The sequence below is a fragment of the Podarcis tiliguerta genome (genome assembly GCF_965153285.1).
Source record: "Podarcis tiliguerta genome assembly, chromosome: 3".
In the NCBI taxonomy this organism is placed as follows: domain Eukaryota; kingdom Metazoa; phylum Chordata; class Lepidosauria; order Squamata; family Lacertidae; genus Podarcis; species Podarcis tiliguerta.
Window position 1 is genome coordinate 114,994,985 of NC_139536.1, and position 22,667 is coordinate 115,017,651.

Here is a 22,667-nt window from a genome sequence, read left to right on the forward strand (position 1 = left end):
AGATGCCATGTATGTGGAGCCAAAGGCAGGAGAACCGAGCTGGTGGAGAATTGGATCTGTGACAATCCAGTCTCTTGAGAGATTATCATTATGGAACATGCAGGCTGATAACTCTAACCATTCCAGTTCATGGTGCTGCACTGAATGTACTTCTGCCTAACAGAGCAACCCTAACTATTGAAAGCGGGCATAATCCCTATTCCATATTCTGTTCAGGAGGCATTTGTCTTACACCACCCTTTTTGTGAGCTAAATTAGCCATGGGTGCAAGTCTCTCTCTCTTTTTTTTAATAAATATTTTATTAAGTTTTACATTAAAGATGAAACAACATACAATAAACAACAATCAAAACAGAAAAAATACACAATTACACAAACACAAAACAACAAAAAATATCAAAGAAAAACAAGACAAAAATAAAAACAGTTTTATCTTCATAATGTTCCTTGCATTAACTTATTTCTCCGACTTCCCCAGACCTCCCTTCCCTGTATTCCAAATCATACAATCAAACAACAAATCCCTTCCCTCTGTCTTAATTAAATTTTTATCTTAGTTTGAATATCCTAATTTAACTTAATCTTCTTGAATCTTAAAATATTGGCTATTTTTTTTACCAATAACCTTTTACATTCAATCTGATGTCATACTAACATTCATTAATCTTATAATATTTATGTAGGTAATCTTTAAACTTCCTCCAGTCTTCTTTCACCGTCTCTTCTCCCTGGTCTCTGATTCTGCCAGTCATTTCAGCCAGTTCCATATAGTTCATTACTTTCATCTGCCATTCTTCCAGAGTGGGTAACTCTTGTGTCTTCCAATACTGTGCGATGAGTATTCTTGCTGCTGTTGTGGTGTACATAAAGAAAGTCCTATCCTTCCTTTGCACCTGTTGGCTGACCATGCCCAGGGGTGCAAGTCTCTCTTTGCCCTGTTGCGTGTTAAGATCCCAAGTCCTCCCCCAATAAATAAAGACACAATTGGCACAGAATTTAGTTTAAGGTTATTGGCTTAATTTTGGCCACAACTTTATTGATTACAGATCGTGAGTGGTTTGCTTAGGCATTGGTTCCTGACTAGCTGCACCTGACCTTGGCAGGGCAGCACTGACGACTGGACTCTGGCAGAGGTCAGTAAGGGAAAACATTCTGGGGGAGCAATGGACCAGGCTCAGACTCAAGCTCACACCAAATGCTCCCAGGGGCTCTGGCATGGCCCTAAGCCCTGGAAGGGGATCAGACAAAAGCAAGGTGAGGCTCTGGATTCCTTTAACGAAATACCCGTTCGCGCATGGGAGGGGCAGGTGTGACAACCTCCCCTCCCCTCCACATTGAACCGATGCCTAACCGCCAAACCTCACAAAATTGTGATGATTTGCTACGCAGCAGGCGAAACCCAATGGCACCAGCCAATCAGCCAAATGGGAAAATTCCTACTGGGCCCCTATCCCAAAAAACAGATGACCCACGATGGCATAGCAATGTCATAATGAACCCTAAATATAGGGAGGGTTGGTGGGTGATCTGATGCATGAGGCAAAAAGAGGAAGCTCAACACAACGTGCAGCGGTATATAGGTCCCTCAGTTAATGCATGAAACGAACCCATTGGCCAGAATTTCTGCTTCTCCCATGCCCCCAGAATCACCCTTTTTTGAGGCTTAACACCTGGCCGAGCTGGGGTTTGAGGGTCTTATGCTTTTGTATCTCTGGCTCAATTGGGAGAGCCCAAGATTGACTGAATCCAAACGCTCTCATCTCAGCAGATCTCTGGTTTGAATTGTGTGATTAGTTTGCTCCCCCCAAAAAAGAGAAAAAGGCATTAAGTATTTAATTAAACAACCATTGGTATGACTGAACTTCAATGGTGGCTGTGCAGCTGTGGAAATAACTGAACTCCAGCGGTGCTTGTGGCCAGAGTATTGGTGCCCCCTTTTTCAATGGGAATCTGGATCCCTCCTTCCTCCAGATATTTTTGTCTGCCTGCTATGGGTCTAATTACTCTGAATTAAACTTGACCCGTCTTTCCTGTTGATGTGTGTTCAAGGTGTTTGCACTGTGAGCTGCTTTAAGTCTATCTGTTGACGGGGAAAGCTTTAAATAAAAAATGGAGAGCAGTTCAGAAGCAAAAAAAGAAAGCAAACCATGCTCAAAACCACATTCTCTAAATAAGAAAATCAGGGGGTGCATCTCTAAATAAGAAAAACATGGGGGGGGGGTATGGGTGCATCTGGTGCCACTTTCAATTCTGAAAATCTTAAAACAAACCTAAAGAATGATGTTCATCCTGCTTATGCTTCTTATTTAGTCCAATAAATATCCATTAAATGTGGGAAGGGTAATGGACAAAGTTTGTATTTTCTTTTTTTGCTCCACCCACACCCACTCCACCCCTCGAAAGGACCACTCCTTCACCGTGTCTCGTAAGATCAGTCAGTCTAGGCAGGAGCTCTGCTGGTTGTTGCTGACATCTCCTTCTATGCACACATTTACTCTTGACTGTTTATTGCTAGACCTGTTACACATGGAAATCATTGTCCCGTGCCCTGGGCTTCTTTCATAAACTGTGGCAAACTTCTATGTCCCTTTTGTAACTCCTGCCCCCATTGTAAGCAATTCAAAATCCATTTTTGAGCCTCCCTTTTCAGGAGTGACGTCCTTCATGGATCGCGCCTCATTTAAATCACTCTGGCTACTTGGTGATGCATGGGAAAAGACGAGTCATTACAAAGTTTATTATCTGACACCCCGTCCCCCAGCAGTACTTCTGAAGTTGGAAACAGCCGGCCCTCTGGTCTTCATACTTACACTGATGATTGTCAGTGATGTTTTGTAGGCTTCTCTGAACCTATGCTGCTTCGTATCGCCTCATTCTTCTCAATATCTGGACAGCCGTCTTTCAAAATTATATTAAATGACCTCCCACCCCAGGAGAACAGTAAGTCCTGTGTGATCAGTGTGCAGCAACAGCAACAACTGAAAGTCCAAGTTTAAGTGCAGATGTTATCTTTACGAACAAATGTGCCTTCTGCAAGGTTGTTAAGCTGCGAAGAGAAAGCCAACATGGCTGCCACTGTTACCACAGGCAATGCGAAGAGATAAATGGTTGACCCTGGCCCGTGTCAGGTTAGGATTGATGCCACTATCAGCTCTAGTGCCTTTCCAATGATTTTTTTTTTTTTTTAAACTCTGATAGAGTGTGTTATCTAGTTACTGCCATGAGGGCAATAGCCTGGGGTAGGGGAAGGGGAAAGAGAGGGGGTGGGGAGAAAGGTCATTCTAAGAGGACAATCTTTGTCAGATTAAATGAGAAAAGGGACCTTGCTTTTTTAAAAAGGAAGTCGGGAAATAAATAAATAAATGATGAAAGTAGCTCTGACTTGTAAGGGAAGGATAAGCAAAATTGCCAGCGCTTTCTCTCTGTCTCACCAGGTTAGGCTTGGGGCAGATGGGGGGTTTCTGGTTGTAGCAGTCGTATGAGAGAGACAGATTTTGAATAATGTTGTATGTGCTTTCAGTCCTGTAACTCTGAAAACGTTTTAGCTCAGTATGCTCATAATCAGGATGAATTTGCTTGCCCTTCTTTGCAAGGGGAGATCGGAAACAGAAGGAAAGTTAGGATCCAAGTTTGTTGTGTTTTAACCATTTTTTAAATGTATGCTGCCCAGAGACCTTTGGTTATGGAGCAGCATGGAAAGACCTTAATATATAAATTATTAAACAAAATAATGGCAACTCTGAAGTGAATTAAAGCTGTGTCAAGCAGATTTAACATAAAACTCCCTCTGTCCCCTGTGATATGGAAAGCTTTAGCCATTGTTTTTCTGCTGACAATCATTGGGAGTTTGGACATAAAGTTCAGGCAGGCATGTCAGCAAAGGTTGCCATATGCTAAGCCTTGGGCAAAAATGGGGAACTGTGTACAAGGCGCTGATAGCTGTATTATTCCTTTTTAATTTGCTGCCGTCAGATAATTGATAAGACATCATGGATTGATGTACATAAACTCCAAATTATTATTATTATTTGCATTTATCCAGCACCTCAGGTCTTCAAGGTATAAAGGGGGAGGTTCACCTGGTGCCACCCGCCTCTGGCCTCCCAGGTATTGCCTGACCATTGCAATCACAATATCGCTTAATGGAAACCTAAAAGGACAATAGAGAGGGGGCCATATGAGTTTCCCTGACAAAATCACCTGCTGCTGCTGTTTTAATTTTGTCAGCTGCTCTTACTGCTAGGCAAAATATTTCTAGTTGACTTCTGGGTGGTTTTGGTGCTGGAGCTGTTAGCCCTGATTAGTTAAATTTCAAGTGTCAGAGAACATTAGTGGTGATTTTAGCCAAAGAGGGTGTAGAATTTAAGTTCTTCAAACTGAACTGAATAAATGGAGAGCACCTATTTTTATGACTTTATCTCCTCCTCTGACATGGGAGAAACCCATTTCCAGTTATATATCAGGTAGTAGGTTGATCACATAGGTAAAGGTAAAGGGACCCCTGACCATTAGGTCCAGTCATGACCGACTCTGGGGTTGTGGCGCTCATCTCGCTTTACTGGCCGAGGGAGCCGGCATATAGCTTCCGGGTCATGTGGCTAGCATGACTAAGCCACTTCTGGCGAACCAGAGCAGCGCACGGAAACGCTGTTTACCTTCCTGCTGGAGCGGTACCTGTTTATCTACTTGCACTTTGACGTGCTTTCGAACTGCTGGGTTGGCAGGAGCTGGGACCGAGAAACAGGAGCTCACCCCTTCGCGGGGATTTGAACCGCTGACCTTCTGATCGGCAAGTCCTTGGCTCTCTGGTTTAACCCACAGCACCACCCGCAAGGTTGATCACATAACCATGCTCTATTTCCTTTTCTAGTTTTTAGGATTTGTTCGAAGGTGGCTGTATTTGATTATTACTGCCAGTATTTCTATCCTGCTGCTCCATTTAGAACAACCAAAGTGGCTTGCAGCAAATAAAATAGAATTGACATAAGATCAAATGAAGCAGTAAAAACACCAGTGCAGCTGTACTAAAACATGCACGGGCATTGCTGTTTAATACAGGGATTAAAAGCAGCCGGTTAATGCAATTGATTGAACACAACAAATCACACATTAAAACCCAGCTGAAAATGGCTGCTTACCCAGTCTTGGGGTGGGTGGTGATGGTGGTGCACCAGGCCCCCTCCCTTTGCAGGAAAAAGGCCTCTGCATTTTGTGGCCAGCCTCTGGGGATTTCCCATGGCCAGATGCAAAGGAGGGCAGGATAGCCCGCCAACCCTATCCACCAATCAGGAGGCAACTGGGGGCCAACCCTATCCACCAATCAGGAGGCAACTGGGGCCACAGTTGGTTAGGGAGCACCCCTCCTGCCCTCCCGTTATGCGGTGCTTTGTGTTTCTAAACCTTTCAATCATGGCAATAGAATGCCTGCTGTGTTTAATTGTATGCTATCCTTTTCCTTCCTTGCACCACCCAATTGATCTTGATATGGTTCATTCTGGTTGCTGTATCTGGAGCCGGAATGACTGCTCCCCGCATAAACTGGGGGGTGTTTTTTGTGTGATCGCACGCAGCCCCCCCCCCCCCGGGGACTACTAGACCCCCTGGAAGGTAGTGGGCTTCACCGCCCCTCTGAGATGGATACCTGGAGGTTCCCGCCTAGCCTCGTCAATCAGCCAATCAGACGTTCTCCAGAGTCAGCCCAATCCCCACACACTTTGGATAACCCTGATGTTCCCTGGATCCGTGGCTGGCAACTGGGAGGGATAAACGCCCAATGCCTAAGCCAAGGTCTTCCTACATCTGAGAATTTAATAAAGTTGTGGCCAATTTTAATCCCACAACACATTACTGGAGCCGGAAAGGAATTTGCCTGCAAACAGTTTAGCCCTGTTTGGAGGTTTTGCCTTCTTCATAACAAACTGCCACACCTTTTGGTGGATAAGGCACTGGGTGGAATCCGTAGCTGAATGTTGGGGTGGAGAGAAGTGGTGTAACGCCCCTACCCCCAATGGTGTGATCACCGGGTACCCCGCTAGAGAAGTCCATTGGGAAGACTCTGTCCAGAAGCCAGGTGTGGGCAGATGCGTCATAGAGCTTCCCCGTGATTGGGCCTGCAATTAAAAAGTTAGCAAAAGTCATTAAAAATTGTAGAAGCAGGGAGTTGCCAAAAAGAAGGCATGTTTCTTATACCCTTTCTTCATATTGACAGAGCAAAAAGCAGGTCTTCTGGCTCTGATCTCAAGGCTAAGTAATTGCTATGGCAGCAGGTGGCTTCTTGGCTTCTTCTGAGGTAACCTCGTCCTAATCTCTTTTAAAGGTCAGTACCAGGCCTTTGGGATGCGGGTGGCACTGTGCCTAGGACTTGCCGATCAGAAGGTCAGTGGTTCGAATCCCTGTGACGGGGTGAGCTCCCGTTGCTCGATCCCTGCTCCTGCCAACCTAGCAGTTCAAAAGCATGTCAAAGTGCAAGTAGATAAATAGGTACTGCTCTGGTGGGAAGGTAAACGGTGTTTCTGTGCTCTGGTTCACCAGAAGTGGCTTAGTCATGCTGGCCACATGACCCGGAAGCTGTACGCCAGCTCCCTCGGCCAATAAAGCGAGATGAGCACCGCAACCCCAGAGTTGGCTACGACTGGACCTAATGGTCAGGGGTCCCTTTACCTTAACCTTTACCTTTACCAGGCCTTTAAATTGAGTCTGAGAAGAAATAGGTAGCCAGTTCAGGTGGAACAGAGATCCATGTTCATATGGACACATTTTCTGAGCATCAAAAATATTCTCCACATAACATGCACAATAAAATAAGACACAAAATTGAAAACAACCATAATGAAGAACTCAGTAAACCCATCAGTCATTCAAACCAACCCTGTAGTAGATAAAATCCAGCAATAAAATCCAACATAGGTAGACACAAATTAAAAGCCCGGCAACCAATCCAGCAAAATTGAGCCCAGCTACAGAAGTGAAAAAAGTAAGGCCAAATTGCCATTATCCTTCAGAGACTAAGTAAAATCAATAATGTTAAAAGACATGAAGAGGTGTTAAAAGACTTGGGAAAACAAAAAAAACTTTCTGCGTGGTCCTGAAAAATAGGTGCACTTTGCACCAATTAAAGTTTCTAGCCTGTTTTCAAAAGCAGCCCCACAGCACCGAAGTAAATCACCCTGGAGGTAGACATCTTCAGCAGCATCTTCTCCAGAGAAGGCCCAGCAGGTGAAACAGCTGAAGGCCGGTGAAAAGGATCCCTACCACTTGGGTATCCAAGGAAAGTACCCACAAACTTCCTCCTCTAGGCAGCATTCCCTCTTGCCCCAACCCTGAGGAACTGCGCTTCCATCTTAGCTAGATTTTGCCCCCTGCCCCTGCAGTCCACTCCTGGAGGAACTCCAGACACAGATTTCCCACCAGACACCAGACTCCCACTGCCTTCCTAGGATCAGATGGTGGAAACGAGAAGTGAACCTCTTTGTTGTCTGCATTTCAACCCAACCCCTGAATGACATTTCCCAGCAATTTCACGTAGATGCTCAAAGGCATGAAATGGAAATGCCTTTGAGCGTCCAGCTGCCTGCTGGGACTGATCTTCTAGGAATGTGAGGAAGTACTGAAGAATAGGGCCCTATAATGCCATCTCTTAAGGCAACAGAAATTATACCGTAGTTGGTGGTATCAAAAGTCACTGAAAGATGAACTACAAGGTCACACTCTCCTTCTCTAAATCTGGCATAGGTCATCCACCAGGGAAATCAGGGCAGTTTCAGAGCCAAGACTGCCTGGAGATCTTAAATGACTTGCCCTGCTAGAATCTACTAGGTCCAGTGTTTCTGATGCTGGTGGTGTGAGGTTGCTGGAAGAGAGGAAGAACTACTCCCCATTGCCTCTTATCTCTGCTCCGACCATTTATTCTCCATTTCAGGAGCAGGGAAGGCAGGAGTCAGAGTGTGTGTTGGCACAGAAGGTGCTATGGATGCCTTAGGGGGTATTGGGAAGGCATGCGGTTTGGAAGTTGTGGGGCTTAGAATCATAGAATTGTAGAGTTGGAAGGGACCCTCCAGGTCATCTCATCCAACCCCCTGCAATGCTTCTACCCAATGTCTTGGGTTTTCCACACTCCTTGAGCCAGGCACCAACAAATGCTTATACCATCACTACTTTCACATGTTTCTAAAGGTGGCTTATATAAGCTCTGAACTGTGGTGCATTTGCTAAATCGTCACTGTTTTGCTTCATAAGGACCTCGGTTTTTGTTTTTGCAACATGAAAATGGAGAAATGGTTCAACTTTGGTTTACTGTGGCATGCTTAAGCTAAAATACAAGAAAACCCCAGTTAAAAGGCCTAGTTTGGCTCCCATAGTAAACTCTAAATGTGTTGGACGTAGGAGTTGTATTCTACCGTTTCTTTTCACAAGACAATGAGAGCCTGAAGCTATCGGGTGCGAGCCATCAGGTACTACTGTCAAAACAAGAATGATATCGAAATGAGTTCATGTCTTCCCTTCTAAACAAGTAAAACACCACAAGGTAAATATAGCACTCTGGACACTTTTCTTGAAGTGGTGGGGCAGTCTCGGTTAGAGTAGGTGCAGCCTAAAGTAGCCCCTTATGTACTGCAAAAAGGGGGGGGGGGAGAAGACACAGATTGGCATACAAATTTCATATACTAATTTATATGTCTGGATGGAAATTTAGAAATAATTGCTATGATTTAAATGAAAATACAGTACATCTCACTATGGTGGTGACGACGGCCTCTGCCTCTGATGGACAACGCTTTGGATAAAGAACACCTTTAAACAGAGAACTCTGTAAAGTAGGATACATGGACGCCCTAGTGCTGGTTGTTTTATAAAAGGCTGTTTACTGACAGCTTTGCCCCTTAAATTTATTTTTTTCTGCTTTACTTTGTTTAAAATTAAACCTTTTTGACAACAGAAATCCTGCAAAGTGTTTTATTTCCCTTTTTGTTTTGGGCAACTGCTGTGCTTGATCTGAATACTGCAGAGTTTATGCAGCTTACATTATCAGATGGAGGTGACTTTATTTCCTGCATTTATTCTTCCGGACTGAACAGCATTATGCAATTATGCCTGCTTTTAAAACTGCGTATTTTACACGGGGTGATTCTGTAACCAGGCCATGATGCATTATGGCAGTGATAATGTATACAGATAAGCCAAAGGAAACATGTTGCTGCTGTGCTAGGACTGAAACAGGATATTGCACTGGAAATGGAATGCTTAGTGCTTGCAAATTAGGCACTCCTTTTTTTCTTTTTCTTTTCGTTGATGGGGGGCAAAAGAGAAAGCCTTGACAGCCAAATCTCATATCTAAATAGAAAAGAGAAAGTGCAAAGTGTAATGCTGTCTTGCATGGTGCTGCTCTGTTGAAATGGCTCAGTTTGCGCATCATGGTTAGCTATGTTTTCCTGAGATGTGCATGAGCTGGAAGGAGCTGCCATGAGCCACCCACCTCAGATGGAACCATGTACTGGGCTATGCTTTCAGCCGGCAAATACCTTGTGGTAGAAAATTCCTTTTTTTAGCTATACTGTGCGTGAAGAAGCACTTTCTTTTGTTCCAAATCTTCCAGCATGCAGCTTCGTTGAATGGTTCCAAGTTCTATTGTAATAACAAGGCCCAGGGCTTTTTTCCCAGCCAGAACTCACCGGAACTCTGTTTTGGCACCTCTCGGCTAGGCTCCATTGCCATTATAAGAGAACAAGGGAGGTGTTCATGGAAGAAGAAGAGGAGTTTGGATTTGATATCCCGCTTTATCACTACTCTAAGGAGTCTCAAAGTGGCTAACATTCTCCTTTCCCTTCCTCCCCCACAACAAACACTCTGTGAGGTGAGTGAGGCTAAGAGACTTCAGAGAAGTGTGACTGGCCCAAGGTCACCCAGCAGAGACTGTGAGCCAGAGAGCCTATGTAGCAGCAAAAAAGTCAATGGCAGGTAAATAGGAACTGAGTTTAATACACTTATTTAAAATAACCAGCTATGTCTTTTGCTATTGGTCTCTTATTAGTTATTAGTACAGTGGTGCCTTGGGTTACAGACGCTTCAGGTTACAGACGCTTCAGGTTACAGACTCTGTTAACCCAGAAATAGTACCTCGGGTTAAGAACTTTGCTTCAGGATAAGAACAGAAATCATGCAACAGCAGCGCAGCGGCAGCAGGAGGCCCCATTAGCTAAAGTGGTGCTTCAGGTTAAGAACAGTTTCACGTTAAAAACGGACCTTTGGAACAAATTAAGTATGTAACCAGAGGTACCACTGTACCAGCCAGTCACATCACAGAAGAATTTTTATCTTGGTTTCTGAATTCAGGCTTTGCCGTCTATGCAAAGGGGAAGAGTGTGTTAAAGTAAGGATCTTCCACTTTCTTTACAGTCTCACACAACACAGTTTTTATCTTCCCCCACAACATTCTATTTCATAAATTAATTACCTCTAGGATGACAAGCCTTACCTCTTGGGTCTCGAAGCTGCTTTATTTACTTCCACACCGAGTGAATTTTCCCACCCTTCCTCATCCCGGATTTAGATTTCCCTTTTGCTTCTGCCCATGTGCAAATTAGCCTCTTCAGCCCAGGAACTGGCTCATGGTGACCTAGACCTGCCCACTCCCCTCCCCAGCTCATCAGCAAGCAGAACTATTTCCACATTGGCTTTGGAGTCTTCCTGCTGCATTTGTAGCTGCCCCTGTCTGAGTAATTAATGATAGTGCTGTTGTTTATGGGCTTGAGTTGCTAACACTCTTGGCTGGAAATGCATTTCTACCTTTGGGGCCTGCTAGTTTTCTGTTTCCAGTCCCACTTCACTGGTCCAGGTCAATATTTTCTGTGTAAATAGATTTATCCAATAATGGCTGGTAGGAGAGTGTGTCATTCATCAGTCCCGTAGCAAACACACTAGACCAACTTCCACTAGAGCCCAGGAGGCTGCACTAGTGCAGATTTGAAGAAAATGTTCCTTTTTTCTGTATTGTAGGTACAATCCTGTGGTGTGCTTGATATTGAATGGAAGACTTTGAGGCCATAACCACCCCAGTCCTTGAAAGAAAAGGGTCCCATAAACTTCAATGGACTATTTGTATACACAAGCAAGGCCTAGAATTGGGGCCTAAGCATGAGTTGCTTGAACTGGTCCTACCCCATTCCCTGCGAGAAATATTCCTTTGGTTTTATGTGGAATTCTAGGGCACTAGGTATATTAGAGGTGTATACAGGTGGCAAATTCTCCAACAACAATGGCACTGACCAAAGCAACAGGGGAGCTAATGAGGTATGCAGCACTCATTATGATCTATTAATCCAACTGGTCTATTGTCGTCACAAAAATGATACCCAGAAGTACCGTATTTCCCGAATAATGTTATATGGAGCTACAATTGCTTGCCGCCCACCCCACCTCAATCAGCAATGAGATTTCTTTCTGCTGACTGATAAATCTAGTGTCACCCCCCCTAGATCTTAGCGTAGTTCCTGTTAGAGTCAAATTGGAAATAGTACATAGATGACAGTTCTGAATAATATGCCCCTATGTTGAACGTTTCCTATGCTAACATTTATCAAAATAAAAAACAGGCTAATAATAATAATAATAATAATAATAATAATGCCCAAATGACCACATGCAAGTTTAACACAATAGCAACATGTATCTATGTTGGAAAATTGTCTTGCGTCAAGCATTCTGAAGGAGATAACTTGTGAGTGCACCCTGCAAATCTTAACTCCTTCACAAACCATTTGTTTGTGTCTTCCTCCAACCCATTTATGTTAATGTGCTAAAATGTGTGGCAGAGGCAGGCTCTCTGTTGTGCAATGATTCTATGACATCCTAGAAGCAAGTAAAACAGACCTGCTCAAACTGTGATCCATCAGGCTAAGGGGCTAAGCCTTGCGCCACCTTTGCTCCTGCCTGCCTCAGACTGCACGGAACAGGAAATTCCTGAGCACCAGGCCAAGCAGAACATCACATTGAGCACAGGACAAGATGCCCAAGCCAGCTTTAAAACAATGTTTGAGTTAGTGATGACTATGACAATGCTTTTTACAAACTCTCCCTGCTCCAAATAATTTTGGAAGGATTCGCTAGCAGCCTTGCCGCTCCTGGTGAGCATCCCATATAGATCAGAGCACTGGAAGACATAAGCATATTTTGTCTGTAATGTATCTGTTGCTTATATTTTCTGTTAACAAGCCCAAAGGTATACATACGTACTTGGAGAGTGTGGGAGGTTGACGCAGGAATTGCTTCGTCTTTTTAAATTATGGTTCTGTTCGCCTTCCTAATTGCTTCTTCACTAGGAAATCGCTTTTTCAAAAAACATTTCCCTAAGAGCTAAAGATAATCAACTTTTGTTTGTTTCTGTAAATATTTTTGTGTCCTTAAGGAAATAATAATTCCTATTGTTGCAAGAATGTGGTGGTGGCCACTCCTCTAGGAAGAATGAGAGCAGATGGCTGTGAATACATTCCTTGAAAAAAAGGCAACTTGGCAACAAAAATGAAGCCAATTCCAGCCCCTCCTCCCTCTTTTGACATCTCTGAAGATGTGATTTTGCTTCCCTTCAGGTGGGTAAGGGGAGGGCTAGGGGAAAGCAAATCTCTCTGGTGTATTAATCTGAGGAGCTGTCAAGAGTTCACAGCCTGGAAAGTACGCACCGTGTATTCCATCACTGAAATTAAGTGTTCTGAAAGGTGGAGCTGGAGTCCTGGGTCTCTGGCATGGGGAAATATATACACTGCATTCCATCACTTAAAATGTTAACCTTGTCCCTCACTGCTGACTGGGAACAGGAACACTTGCTCCATGCTTGCTAGTTAAATGGCAATCTGTCAGTGCAACAGGGGCGGCAGGGAGGCTGTGTTGTGTTATGTCAGTCTCTGTGATTTGGCTTTAATGTTCCATAGTTTCACTTGTTTGCGCTTGCAATGCCGGGCAAGGGAGTAGTATTATATATATTACTTAAAGATTTCCCATTGACCCAACAACTTTGTCCCTCCTGCTGTGGACCACAGCTAATTACAGGGGGAAATAGAGTGCTTCAAAAAACTTCTCTAGCCTAAACTATAAAGATGGTCCAGCAAGTGTGGCGCTAGTTGGAGGGGCTAAAATAGTTTCTTTATTCTTTTTATTCAATAAGGTTGCATATCACTCTACTAAGGTTCAAGAGCCTATTGATTTCAGTAGTGTGGAGGTGTGAAAGATGGTTTCCTGTGTATGCTCTCAGAAAGGTTTATATCTGCAAAATACAATGCTCTTTCACTGTAAAGAATTAGGGTTTGCAGGAAACGTTATGCTGACAAATAAATAGCACAGAACATCTGTAATGTTCCATATGCTCTATGACAGGGGTCGGCAATCTAAGGCCCATGGGCCACAAGCAGCCCACGAGGGTCATTAAACTGCCCCCGGAGCCACCCCCGAACCGAGCCACCCGCTCTGCGAGTCCCTGCCCGCTGCACTAAACCAGCGGAGCGCGGGGACTCACTTCTGTGGCACTGGAAATTGATGCCAGAAATCGCAGGCGCATGCATTCATGCGCACACGCAATCCAGCCCATGGAGGAATCTCTGCTGGAGTGAACCGGCCCAGGCTAGGTAAACCTTGCCGACCCCTGCTCTATGACATCTACTCCATCAGTCCTTGCATCTATACTGAGAGTATGGTCTTTACTATTTAAAGTTTTTTAAATGGAGGGTCCCTCCTAGGCTGGGCTGGTGTTCATTTCCTTAGGCATGTCTGAGCTGATATTTTTAGCCAGTGTTCCCCAGGTCATATCGTGAAGCCACATGAAACAATTAGTTCAGTCAGCAATATTCCAGGAATGGCACCTATTTTCTTATTTTTCACACCTGTTAATCTACTAATGAGATGCCCTCCAAATATTGGGAATGCAAATGGCCTAGAGACATACCAGGCTTTGGCTCCTGAGCAATTTTCTGCCTTGCACCTGTTGCTTTTGGACAGTGTTACTGAGGTTGATGACAGATACGTACCTCGCCCTTGTTGAGTTCAGCTGTCTCCGTCTCGTATAGGCCGGACCCTCTTACACACTTCTTCCACAAGTGTAGTTCTGTGGGTTCACAGCTGCTTTTTGCCCCCTCTTCATGCTTGCTTCAGCTGTGCATGTATGAAGTCTCAGACTTGCGCAAAAATCTCCACTCCATGTCCATTCCCAAAAGCATCCCACAGAGACAGTGGACTTAACGTAGCTTTGCCTGACCCTATAGGGTTTTTAATCAACCAGTTGTATCGTGACTCCTCCCATCTTAATTATATCAATTCTCTGGGGAAACAGGGAATAGGGCTTCTTGATTTAGACACAATCTGGGTGGTAGTGACGACTTTCAGTCCTGTTGTATGTGGCAACAATTGCTGCTTGGACAGAGCCCCACCAAGCAACTACTTTCATTTCATTTACGTTAGCTTGGAAGTTTGCTATCACTTGGTGGGTTTTATAAACATGCAGGTTGGTGGGAGGGGGCTGGGAGGGGACTGAGCTGATGAGTGCGGATGTTTTGCTGCATTTACTGGCAATTTCCCCATGTGCTGCTATAGGGGTTCACCCCACCATCCCAATCCAATTCTGGTGTGTGGGGGCAGGAATGGGGGGGTGCAGAAATAACCAACAGGAATCATAAGTTGAATCCAATTCTCAGTAATATTTGGGATAAACAAAAGCACCCCTTCATTCAGTATTTTACTGAACACTAGAAAGAAATAGGATTACGTGTTACTGAGTAACTAGCAATTGTTAGGTGATGTTCTCAAACTTTTCCAAATCACCCACAATGGAATTTTGAAGATGATTTGCAGACGTTATGCTTCTCAGTTGTGGCTTCTCCTAATTTAGCTTCTCCCTACTTAGCCCATTTTTCTCTCCGCTGAACAGAAAGTGACAGCCCTTGAGATATTTGAAGATGGCTATCATATCTACTCTCAGCCTCCTCTTACCCAGGCTGAACCTACCCAGCTCCCCCAACCGTTCCTCACAAGGCTTGGTTTCAAGACCCTTGATTATCTTGGTTGCTCTCCTTTGCACACCTTCAAGCTTGTCAATATCCTTCTTAAACAGAGGTGCCCAGAACTGGACACAGGACTCCAGGTGTGGTTTGACTGAGGCAGAATAGATCAGGCCTATGACTTTTGACAGTCTACTATACTAAATTCTGTATTTTTATGTTGTGAACCACCCTGTTATCTTTAGGTAATGGGAAGTATACAGATGTAAATAAAAATTATAATAATACTTCTGTAGATGCAGTCTAGAGTAGCATTAGCTTTTTTGCAGGTGCATCACAGTGATGTTAAGCTTGTGGTCTTCTAAGACCCCTAGATCACTTTCACATGCGTTACTGGCAAGCCACGTGCCCCCGCCATCTTATATTTGTGCATCTGGTTCTTCCTGCCTGCATGTAGAACCAGGCATTTGGCCTATTGAAATTCATTTTGTTAGCTTGGGCCCAGTTCGCCAATCTGCTAAGGTCATCTTGAATCCCGATTTTGTCTCCTGCGGCACTTGCGACATCTCAGAAGAATGGTATTGTATATACATATTTGTGTTGTGTGTTTATCACTTCACTTGAGTGTCACAAGAGCACCAAAGCAATCTTTATATAATTTTATCCATACAGTCAAATAACTCAAATGTTTTATCAAAATGTCTGTACACCTTGTTTTATCAAATGTTTTGTCAAAATGTCTGTACACATCAGTAACATTTGCTTCATGTCAAATGAAAGCTGCAGCAAACTGCATGCTGAAATTAATTTTAGAAATTCTCCCTGTTAAACTGGAATTTGAAGAGAGTGAAATGTAGGGGAGAGCAGACTCCTGCAGTGATAAAGGAGTTGGGAATGTGTCCAATATTGCATCCACCAGGGCAAAGACGTCACTGCTCCTTACTCTTGTTAGGAGCATTTATGCATTTCTGTTTCAGTAAATTCTGATGTGAATGGATAGAGCTTTGCACCTCCTAGACTAATGTGTGTTTTGGAATATATTAGTCCTCCTGATTTCTCATTTCTTTGAATTCAATGATATAGTTCCTGTTTCAAAAACCATATTTAAGTGTGGGTGAAATGCACTTAGAAATTCATACATTGGGATAAAATGCATAATTAAACAGCATATTTTGTGATAAAATATGCAGAACAACAACAACAAAAAACAACCCTACAGATTAGTGTGCAAATGGGATGCAATGGGTTCACAACATTAGCTTAGGGATGGATGATAAATACATGGACTGATCTTTCCACTTAATGTAGGTGAAGGTTGAAATCTGGAGCAGAGTCCTATCAGCAGATTTGAAAGAATGGGAAGTATTATAGTAGAAGACATTTAGATCTTTGAACTTAAGCATCGACACTTTGAACTGGGCTTAGACATTTACAGGCAACCATAATAGCTGAACTCAAATTGGTGTTGTGCAAGTTGCCCCTTGGCCCGGTAGGGACATGAGCCTTGTACTTGTAAAAAAAGTATATTTCAGGGCTTTTTTTACCAGATTTGTATTCTGCTTTTCGACTAGTGTCCCCAAATCAGTTCACAACAGCCATAAAATCAACCAAATTCTCTAAAATCAAACCATAAAATAAATTAGGCCATTTGTGTTTGTCTTTTAAGATCCTGATTTTGAAAACAAAACCACAACAAAAAATTAACACCCCCCCCCACCTATGGATAATATCTAGTTCCTCTGAATATGAGGGAGGAGAGGAGCTGAAGGAGCTGATTTATGAACTGAGGAATGGGGTGGCATCTCAGTCTCCACCTCCTTCTTTCTGTTTCCTGGTTTTCTCAGGGATGATAGTTGGCTTTTCCTGGGTGCTCTGACGAGATGTCAGTTTGGCTGATCCTTATTTGTTTTGCTATACCTGCAGTTCATACTTCTGTCTTCTGCAAAAGAAGACCATAGAATCATAGAACCGTAGAGTTGGACGGGATTCATGGGAATCTTTTGCCCAGTGCTTTCCTTTTAGAAAAAAGGTGCCAGCACTGTGTACCCTTAAGTACCCCCAGAAAAAAGCACTGCTTTCGCCCAACGTGGGGCACGAACCCACAACCTTGAGATTAAGAATCTTACGCTTGTATTTCTTCCCTTTATGACTGCATCACCTGGAGGACAGGACAAGCCAAAGAAAGATTCCATGATCTGCCTAGGTGAACATGTCCCCCTCCCCCCAAAAAAGTTTGTATTGCTAACCTTTTTTGCTTTCTGTTTCATTTTTAGAGCACCCTCCCTCTTAAATTTTGTGGATTCTGGTCAAAGAACACCAGCTGGCTTACTGGGCACCAACCACAAGATGGCGATAATGTCACAGTAGAAAGAGGCCAGACTTTGTTCTTGGATACAAGCACAAGCATCCTTAACTTGCTTCATGTCAAAGGTCTGAGCAAATTTTGTCATCTCCTATCCCGCCCCCCCCCACCCCACACACGGGAAGGAAATTGCATCTATTCATTTGCTTTATTCTGTTGCTTTATTAACACTTAAACCTCTTATTTTATGTATGTGGAATTGTTCAGCGCTGCTTGAGGGGCAAGATACTTTTCTGCTTTGTACACCTGCACATGAAAGAGTAACAACAGCAATGGTCTCACTAATAAGCTGCTACTGCTGCAGATGAATGTGGAGAATTCAAGCTTCCACCGCTGAGGCCTGCATGTCAGAATGCCAGTAGCTTGAAAGCTAAAATAAATAAACTTAAGGAAATTCATGGGGCTAGGGGGCCTTTCTGACCAACGTGGCCCTGGGCAAAGGAAAGGAATGAAAGGGAAACTAAGCCTTCTTCCAGGAATTTCCTTAAGTTACACTTATTCTAAGATCCAAGGCAATGTGTTTATAGAATCGTTTAATGCTACTATTACGGTGGCTTACCACCATCTACATGCATGATGTTCTAATCTAAAATAGGTAAAGGTAAAGGTGCCCCTGACCGTTAGGTCCAGTTGTGGACAACTCTGGGGTTGCGGCGCTCATCTTGCTTTACTGGCCGAGGGAGCCAGCGTACAGCTTCTGGGTCATGTGGCCAGCAGGACTAAGCCGCTTCTGGTGAAACCAGAGGAGCACACGGAAACTCTGTTTACCTTCCCGCCTCAGCGGTACCTATTTATCTACTTGTACTTTGACGTGCTTTCGAACAGCTAAGTTGACAGGAGCAGGGACTGAGCAACAGGAGCTCACCCCGTCGCGGGGATTCGAACCGCCGACCTTCCGATCAGTAAGCCCTAGGCTCAGTGGTTTAGACCAGAGTGCCACAGAGTGGAATAATTTTCCACAGGTCCATTGCATTACCTCTATTTTCAAAGGCATTTTTGCATAGGATGCATACAAATACAGTAAAAAGGTAAAGGTAAAGGAAACCTGACAGTTAAGTCCAGTCACGGACGACTCTGGGGTTGCAGCGCTCATCTTGCTTTACTGGCTGAGGGAGCGGACCTTGGTCCACAGACAGTTTTTCTGGGTCATGTGGCCAGTATGACTAAGCTGCTTCTGGCGAACCAGAGCAGTGCACGGAAACGCCATTTACCTTCCCGCTGTAGTGGTACCTATTTATCTACTTGCACTTTGATGTGCTTTCGAACTGCTAGGTTGGCAGGAGCTGGGACTGAGCAACAGGAGCTCACCCCATCACAGGGATTCAAACCACTGACCTTCTGATCAGCAAGCCCTAGGATCTGTGGTTTAGACCACAGAGCCACCTGCATCCCAATCTAAAACAGGAGCAGGTAAGCAAACGGGAATGGAAGCATGGGGAAGAACGTGTGGTTTTTTCAATTGCAATGGACTTTGGCATAGTGGCAGTAGAGAACAGGGGCTAGCAGTGGGCAAGGGAGAAGCAAATCCAGTGTGAAAAGGAGAAGGTGGGAGAGAGAAAGTGAGTTGGTGACATCATAAGAGAAATGTTTAAAGAATAACCGGGAGTCCAACCAGTCAGTGTGAGCACAGGCTCTTTGGGGGGCCTTTAGCACTTGCTGGGGTTCCCCTCCTCCTCCTCCTCTATTAAGTTTGTATATTGCCCTTTGTCCAACAATCACAGCATAAAAATACAAAACGAGAACGCAAAATACACAGTGAAACAGAAACAAACCAATAAGCCCACTGCACTGTGTGCTTGCAGTGTGGCTGTGCCTTGAGGTGGGAGAGGCCACACAGGAGCAAAGGTGTTGCACCCAAGCGCATACACAAGCTCTTACTGTCTGTGCTCCTGGCTGTAATGATGTTCCCTTAGTCTGAGCAGAAGGAGCTGGTTTTATATGAACTGTTGCATTTCTCATTGGACCTGGTTGTGCTTCTCAGAGAACAGCTCCAGTTCACACACGTCCAGCAACGTGTGCTGTGTAAAAAGGCAACGATGGTGTGTGTGTGTTCTAAAACGTATCTGGAAGGTGAGGAAACTCTGCGTTGCTCTGCATTGCTGCATGCCGGCATAATTATAAGGTTGGAGCAAGAGCAGGGAGAGCCCAATTCAAATAGTCACTCAGTCACGAAACTTACTGGGTGACCTTAGGCTAGCTGTTCTCTCCAGCCTAACCTGCCTTGCAGGGGTGATAAGATAAAATGGGGGAGGGGAGAACCATGCACACATTGGAGGAAGGGTGGGGTAGGCATTCCATCAATTTAATGTCCTGTAGAAGCTGGCCGGAGCGGTACCTATTTATTTACTTGCACTTTGACGTGCTTTCGAACTGCTAGGTTGGCAGGAGCTGGGACTGAGCAACAGGAGCTCACCCAATCGCGGGGATTCGAACCACCGGCCTTCCGACCCACAAGCCCTAGGCTCAGTGGTTTACACCACGGCACCGCATAATATATACACATGCAAACTTGTGCATGTGGCCGCATACATGCGCACACGTCACACACTGTTTCAGAGGTTCTCACTGCGTCTCATTTATGGTGTTGTAACTTTTGTTAGAAAAACAGAAGTTGGTGTTTTTCACCCGAAGGAGGAGCCCTGTTAAGGCAGAGTGTTGTGAAGAAATTCAGCTAACTTCCTTCAGTTCTGTTGAAAGATAGTTCTATCAACAGAGTGTGGGGAAAGACACAGAAAAAAAAGAAGGTTTAGATAGGGGACAGGGCTTTGAAGGTAGCATTTTAATTCTTCAGTTTTATACCTATTGATTTCCAGTTTTTCCACGGAGCAATTCTCATCATCTTCATCTGAAGATGTTAGCAGCTAATGAGGCTTAATTCTACAAAAAAGTTTTATCTGCTGGCATCTGGAGATCAAAGTGCTGCGGAAGGCAGGCTGCTGTTTTGTTTTCTTCCAGTATTTGCTGGCAATCCTTTTAAAGTGAAGTTTCAAGTTCTGTATCTAAGTCAGAGGCAGGTTTGTCCTGATCCCACCATAATCCCATTATTATTATTTTTAAAAAATCTGCTCAATATAAAGGTGCATGGGTATGAACTGACGTGTGGTCCATGTGAAGCCAGTAGCCTTAAGAAATAAATGCTTTCACTGACTAGACATCTTCATTATTTTTATACTGCATTGCCTGAATGTAGTTCCTGTTTATCTAATCCATTTTTTAGTTTTGCTCAAACCTTTTCAGATATAATTATGGATTCAGTTTTTAGTTAGTATTTGCTTTTTATCATAAAAAAATGCTATAATTTAAATACCGTCAGAATGATTCTAGCAATGACCATGTTGTATTTTTTAAAAAACCCCACACCAAAGAAATTCCACCAACTAATGGGCAGTCTACTTCAGTATATATGTTTGTGTGTGTGTGGTTTTTATTATTAAAGAAGGAAACTTCTTTACCTTCTGTTTATGTGTTGTATCTAGGATTGTCGTAGTCTTGGGAAAGCTATGTACAAAGGGGAAATACCTGCTTGCTATTCAGATGGAATTCAGTTGGAATAGGAAGAAAATCCCAACAAATATCAGTTGATTGATTTTCAGTACCTTTGATCTTTGTAAATTCTGATTTGTGACTCAGTACAGGATGCACACATCTATTTCTAGACCTGCCAAGGATGAGGCAACAGCTTGCGCATGAGATTCCTACAGCTCTTATTAGCCAACAAAGTTGATTATATGCATCTTTGGCAGCTGCTAAGATTCATCCCAGGCTTCTCTGGTGCCTCAGTGAAAGTTAATCCTAGCTCTATTAACAAAAGGAATTGCAATCCACTTCTGCAAAGCTTTAGCAAAATGGTGGATCAGTACATTTCATCTACTTGTACAATGTAAGGAGTGGCACAGGTAGAGTTTAATAAGAGCCTTGGTGTGATTGCTTGATTTCTCATTGCTTTGTTACATAACCCAGTGACTGGCAGTGGAATGGGTAAACTGTGTGGTTGAGACAACATGTCAGGCCTGTCTGCACGTGCAAATTGTCACAATGCCGCAGTCATCAGATAATGAACATGCATGTGTGAGGCAACTCTGTTTGTTCTCTGAATATTAAAGCCCTTAAATTTTATAGGAACCCTCCAAAACAATTACAGCTTTGTTGTGCTAGATGTTCTATGCAGATTCTTAGATACCACCTTTGCCAGGCAAGCCACTCCACACATGGGAAGTGTGGATTGATGGTTGCCTTAATTCACCTCATTTCTTAACATCCCTGCATTTCATTCCTCCAGAACTTGAAATGTAGTGCCTTCATTAGCCAATCGGTTTATTGTATTGGCTTTTCAAATATGGACACTGATTAATCACTTCTTCCCATAGCAGCTGCTGCAGAGAAAGTTGCAGAGCAGGTTCTGTGTATAATAAGCAGCCAGGTTGTTTTAGCTTTAACGTGTCAGTTGAAATTAGAAATAGTCCTGGATCTCTACAGATCAGATGTCACCATAATGCGCTGTGGTCTAAACCACCGAGTCTCTTGGGCTTGCCAATTGGAAGGTCAGCGGTTTGAATCTGGTGCAACAGGGTGAGTTCCCGTTGCTCTGTCCCAGCTCCTGCCAACCTAGCAGTTCGAAAGCATACCAGCGCAAGTAGATAAATAGGTACCGCTCCAGCGGGAAGGTAAACGGCATTTCCGTGTACTATGGCTTCTGTCACGGTGTTCCGTTGCACCAGAAGTGGTTTAGTCATGCTAGCCACGTGACCCGGAAAGCTGTGTGCAGACAAACACCGGCTCCCCTAGCCTGAAAGCAGAGATGAATACAACTGGACTTAACTGTCCAGGGATCTTCTACCTTACTTTACCTTTTTACCTGTTTCCCAATACTGGAGGGTCTCTTGAATTCAAATAGTGATGCTGCCTGAGTAACTGCTTAAACAATTGGGGAGGCAAGGAAGTGATTGCTTGCAATGACCCTTTGCAGGACTGCTGTTTCTTATCTCTCTGAAGGCCATACAAATAAATTATATATGTAACATATAGGGAGCCCACCCCCCAATATACAGAACACCCACTGCCATTCGTGCTGTTCCAGAGCAAGCACAAATGCCTGCATGTTATGATCATAACCTTTCTTCCTCTCTGGCATTTGTTTTCTTTGGCACACAGAGCCACATTTGACTAGCCACACCGAACGCGATGCTGTTTCATTTCTGTTCATGTGGCGCAGTTTTCCTCCAGAAGAGATGCCTTATTCGAGCTGCTGATTAAATCACCCTTGCTTGGCACTGGTACTGTCAGGAAGGAGTCCAAGCAGCTTGCAAGGGAGCCCATGCCATCTGAACAGA

General features: G+C 43.9%; 1 protein-coding gene across 2 annotated transcripts in view; it reads left to right on the plus strand.

The window, feature by feature from the left end:
- The window catches only part of PKHD1 (PKHD1 ciliary IPT domain containing fibrocystin/polyductin), a 240,228-nt gene that overhangs the window by 81,022 nt on the left and 136,539 nt on the right, over nucleotides 1-22,667 (plus strand). For both annotated transcript variants that reach the window (XM_083435262.1, XM_083435263.1), the window contains one exon: nucleotides 17,249-17,405. In XM_083435262.1, coding sequence (XP_083291388.1) covers nucleotides 17,249-17,405 — 157 coding nt within the window. The remainder of the gene's footprint in view (nucleotides 1-17,248; nucleotides 17,406-22,667) is intronic.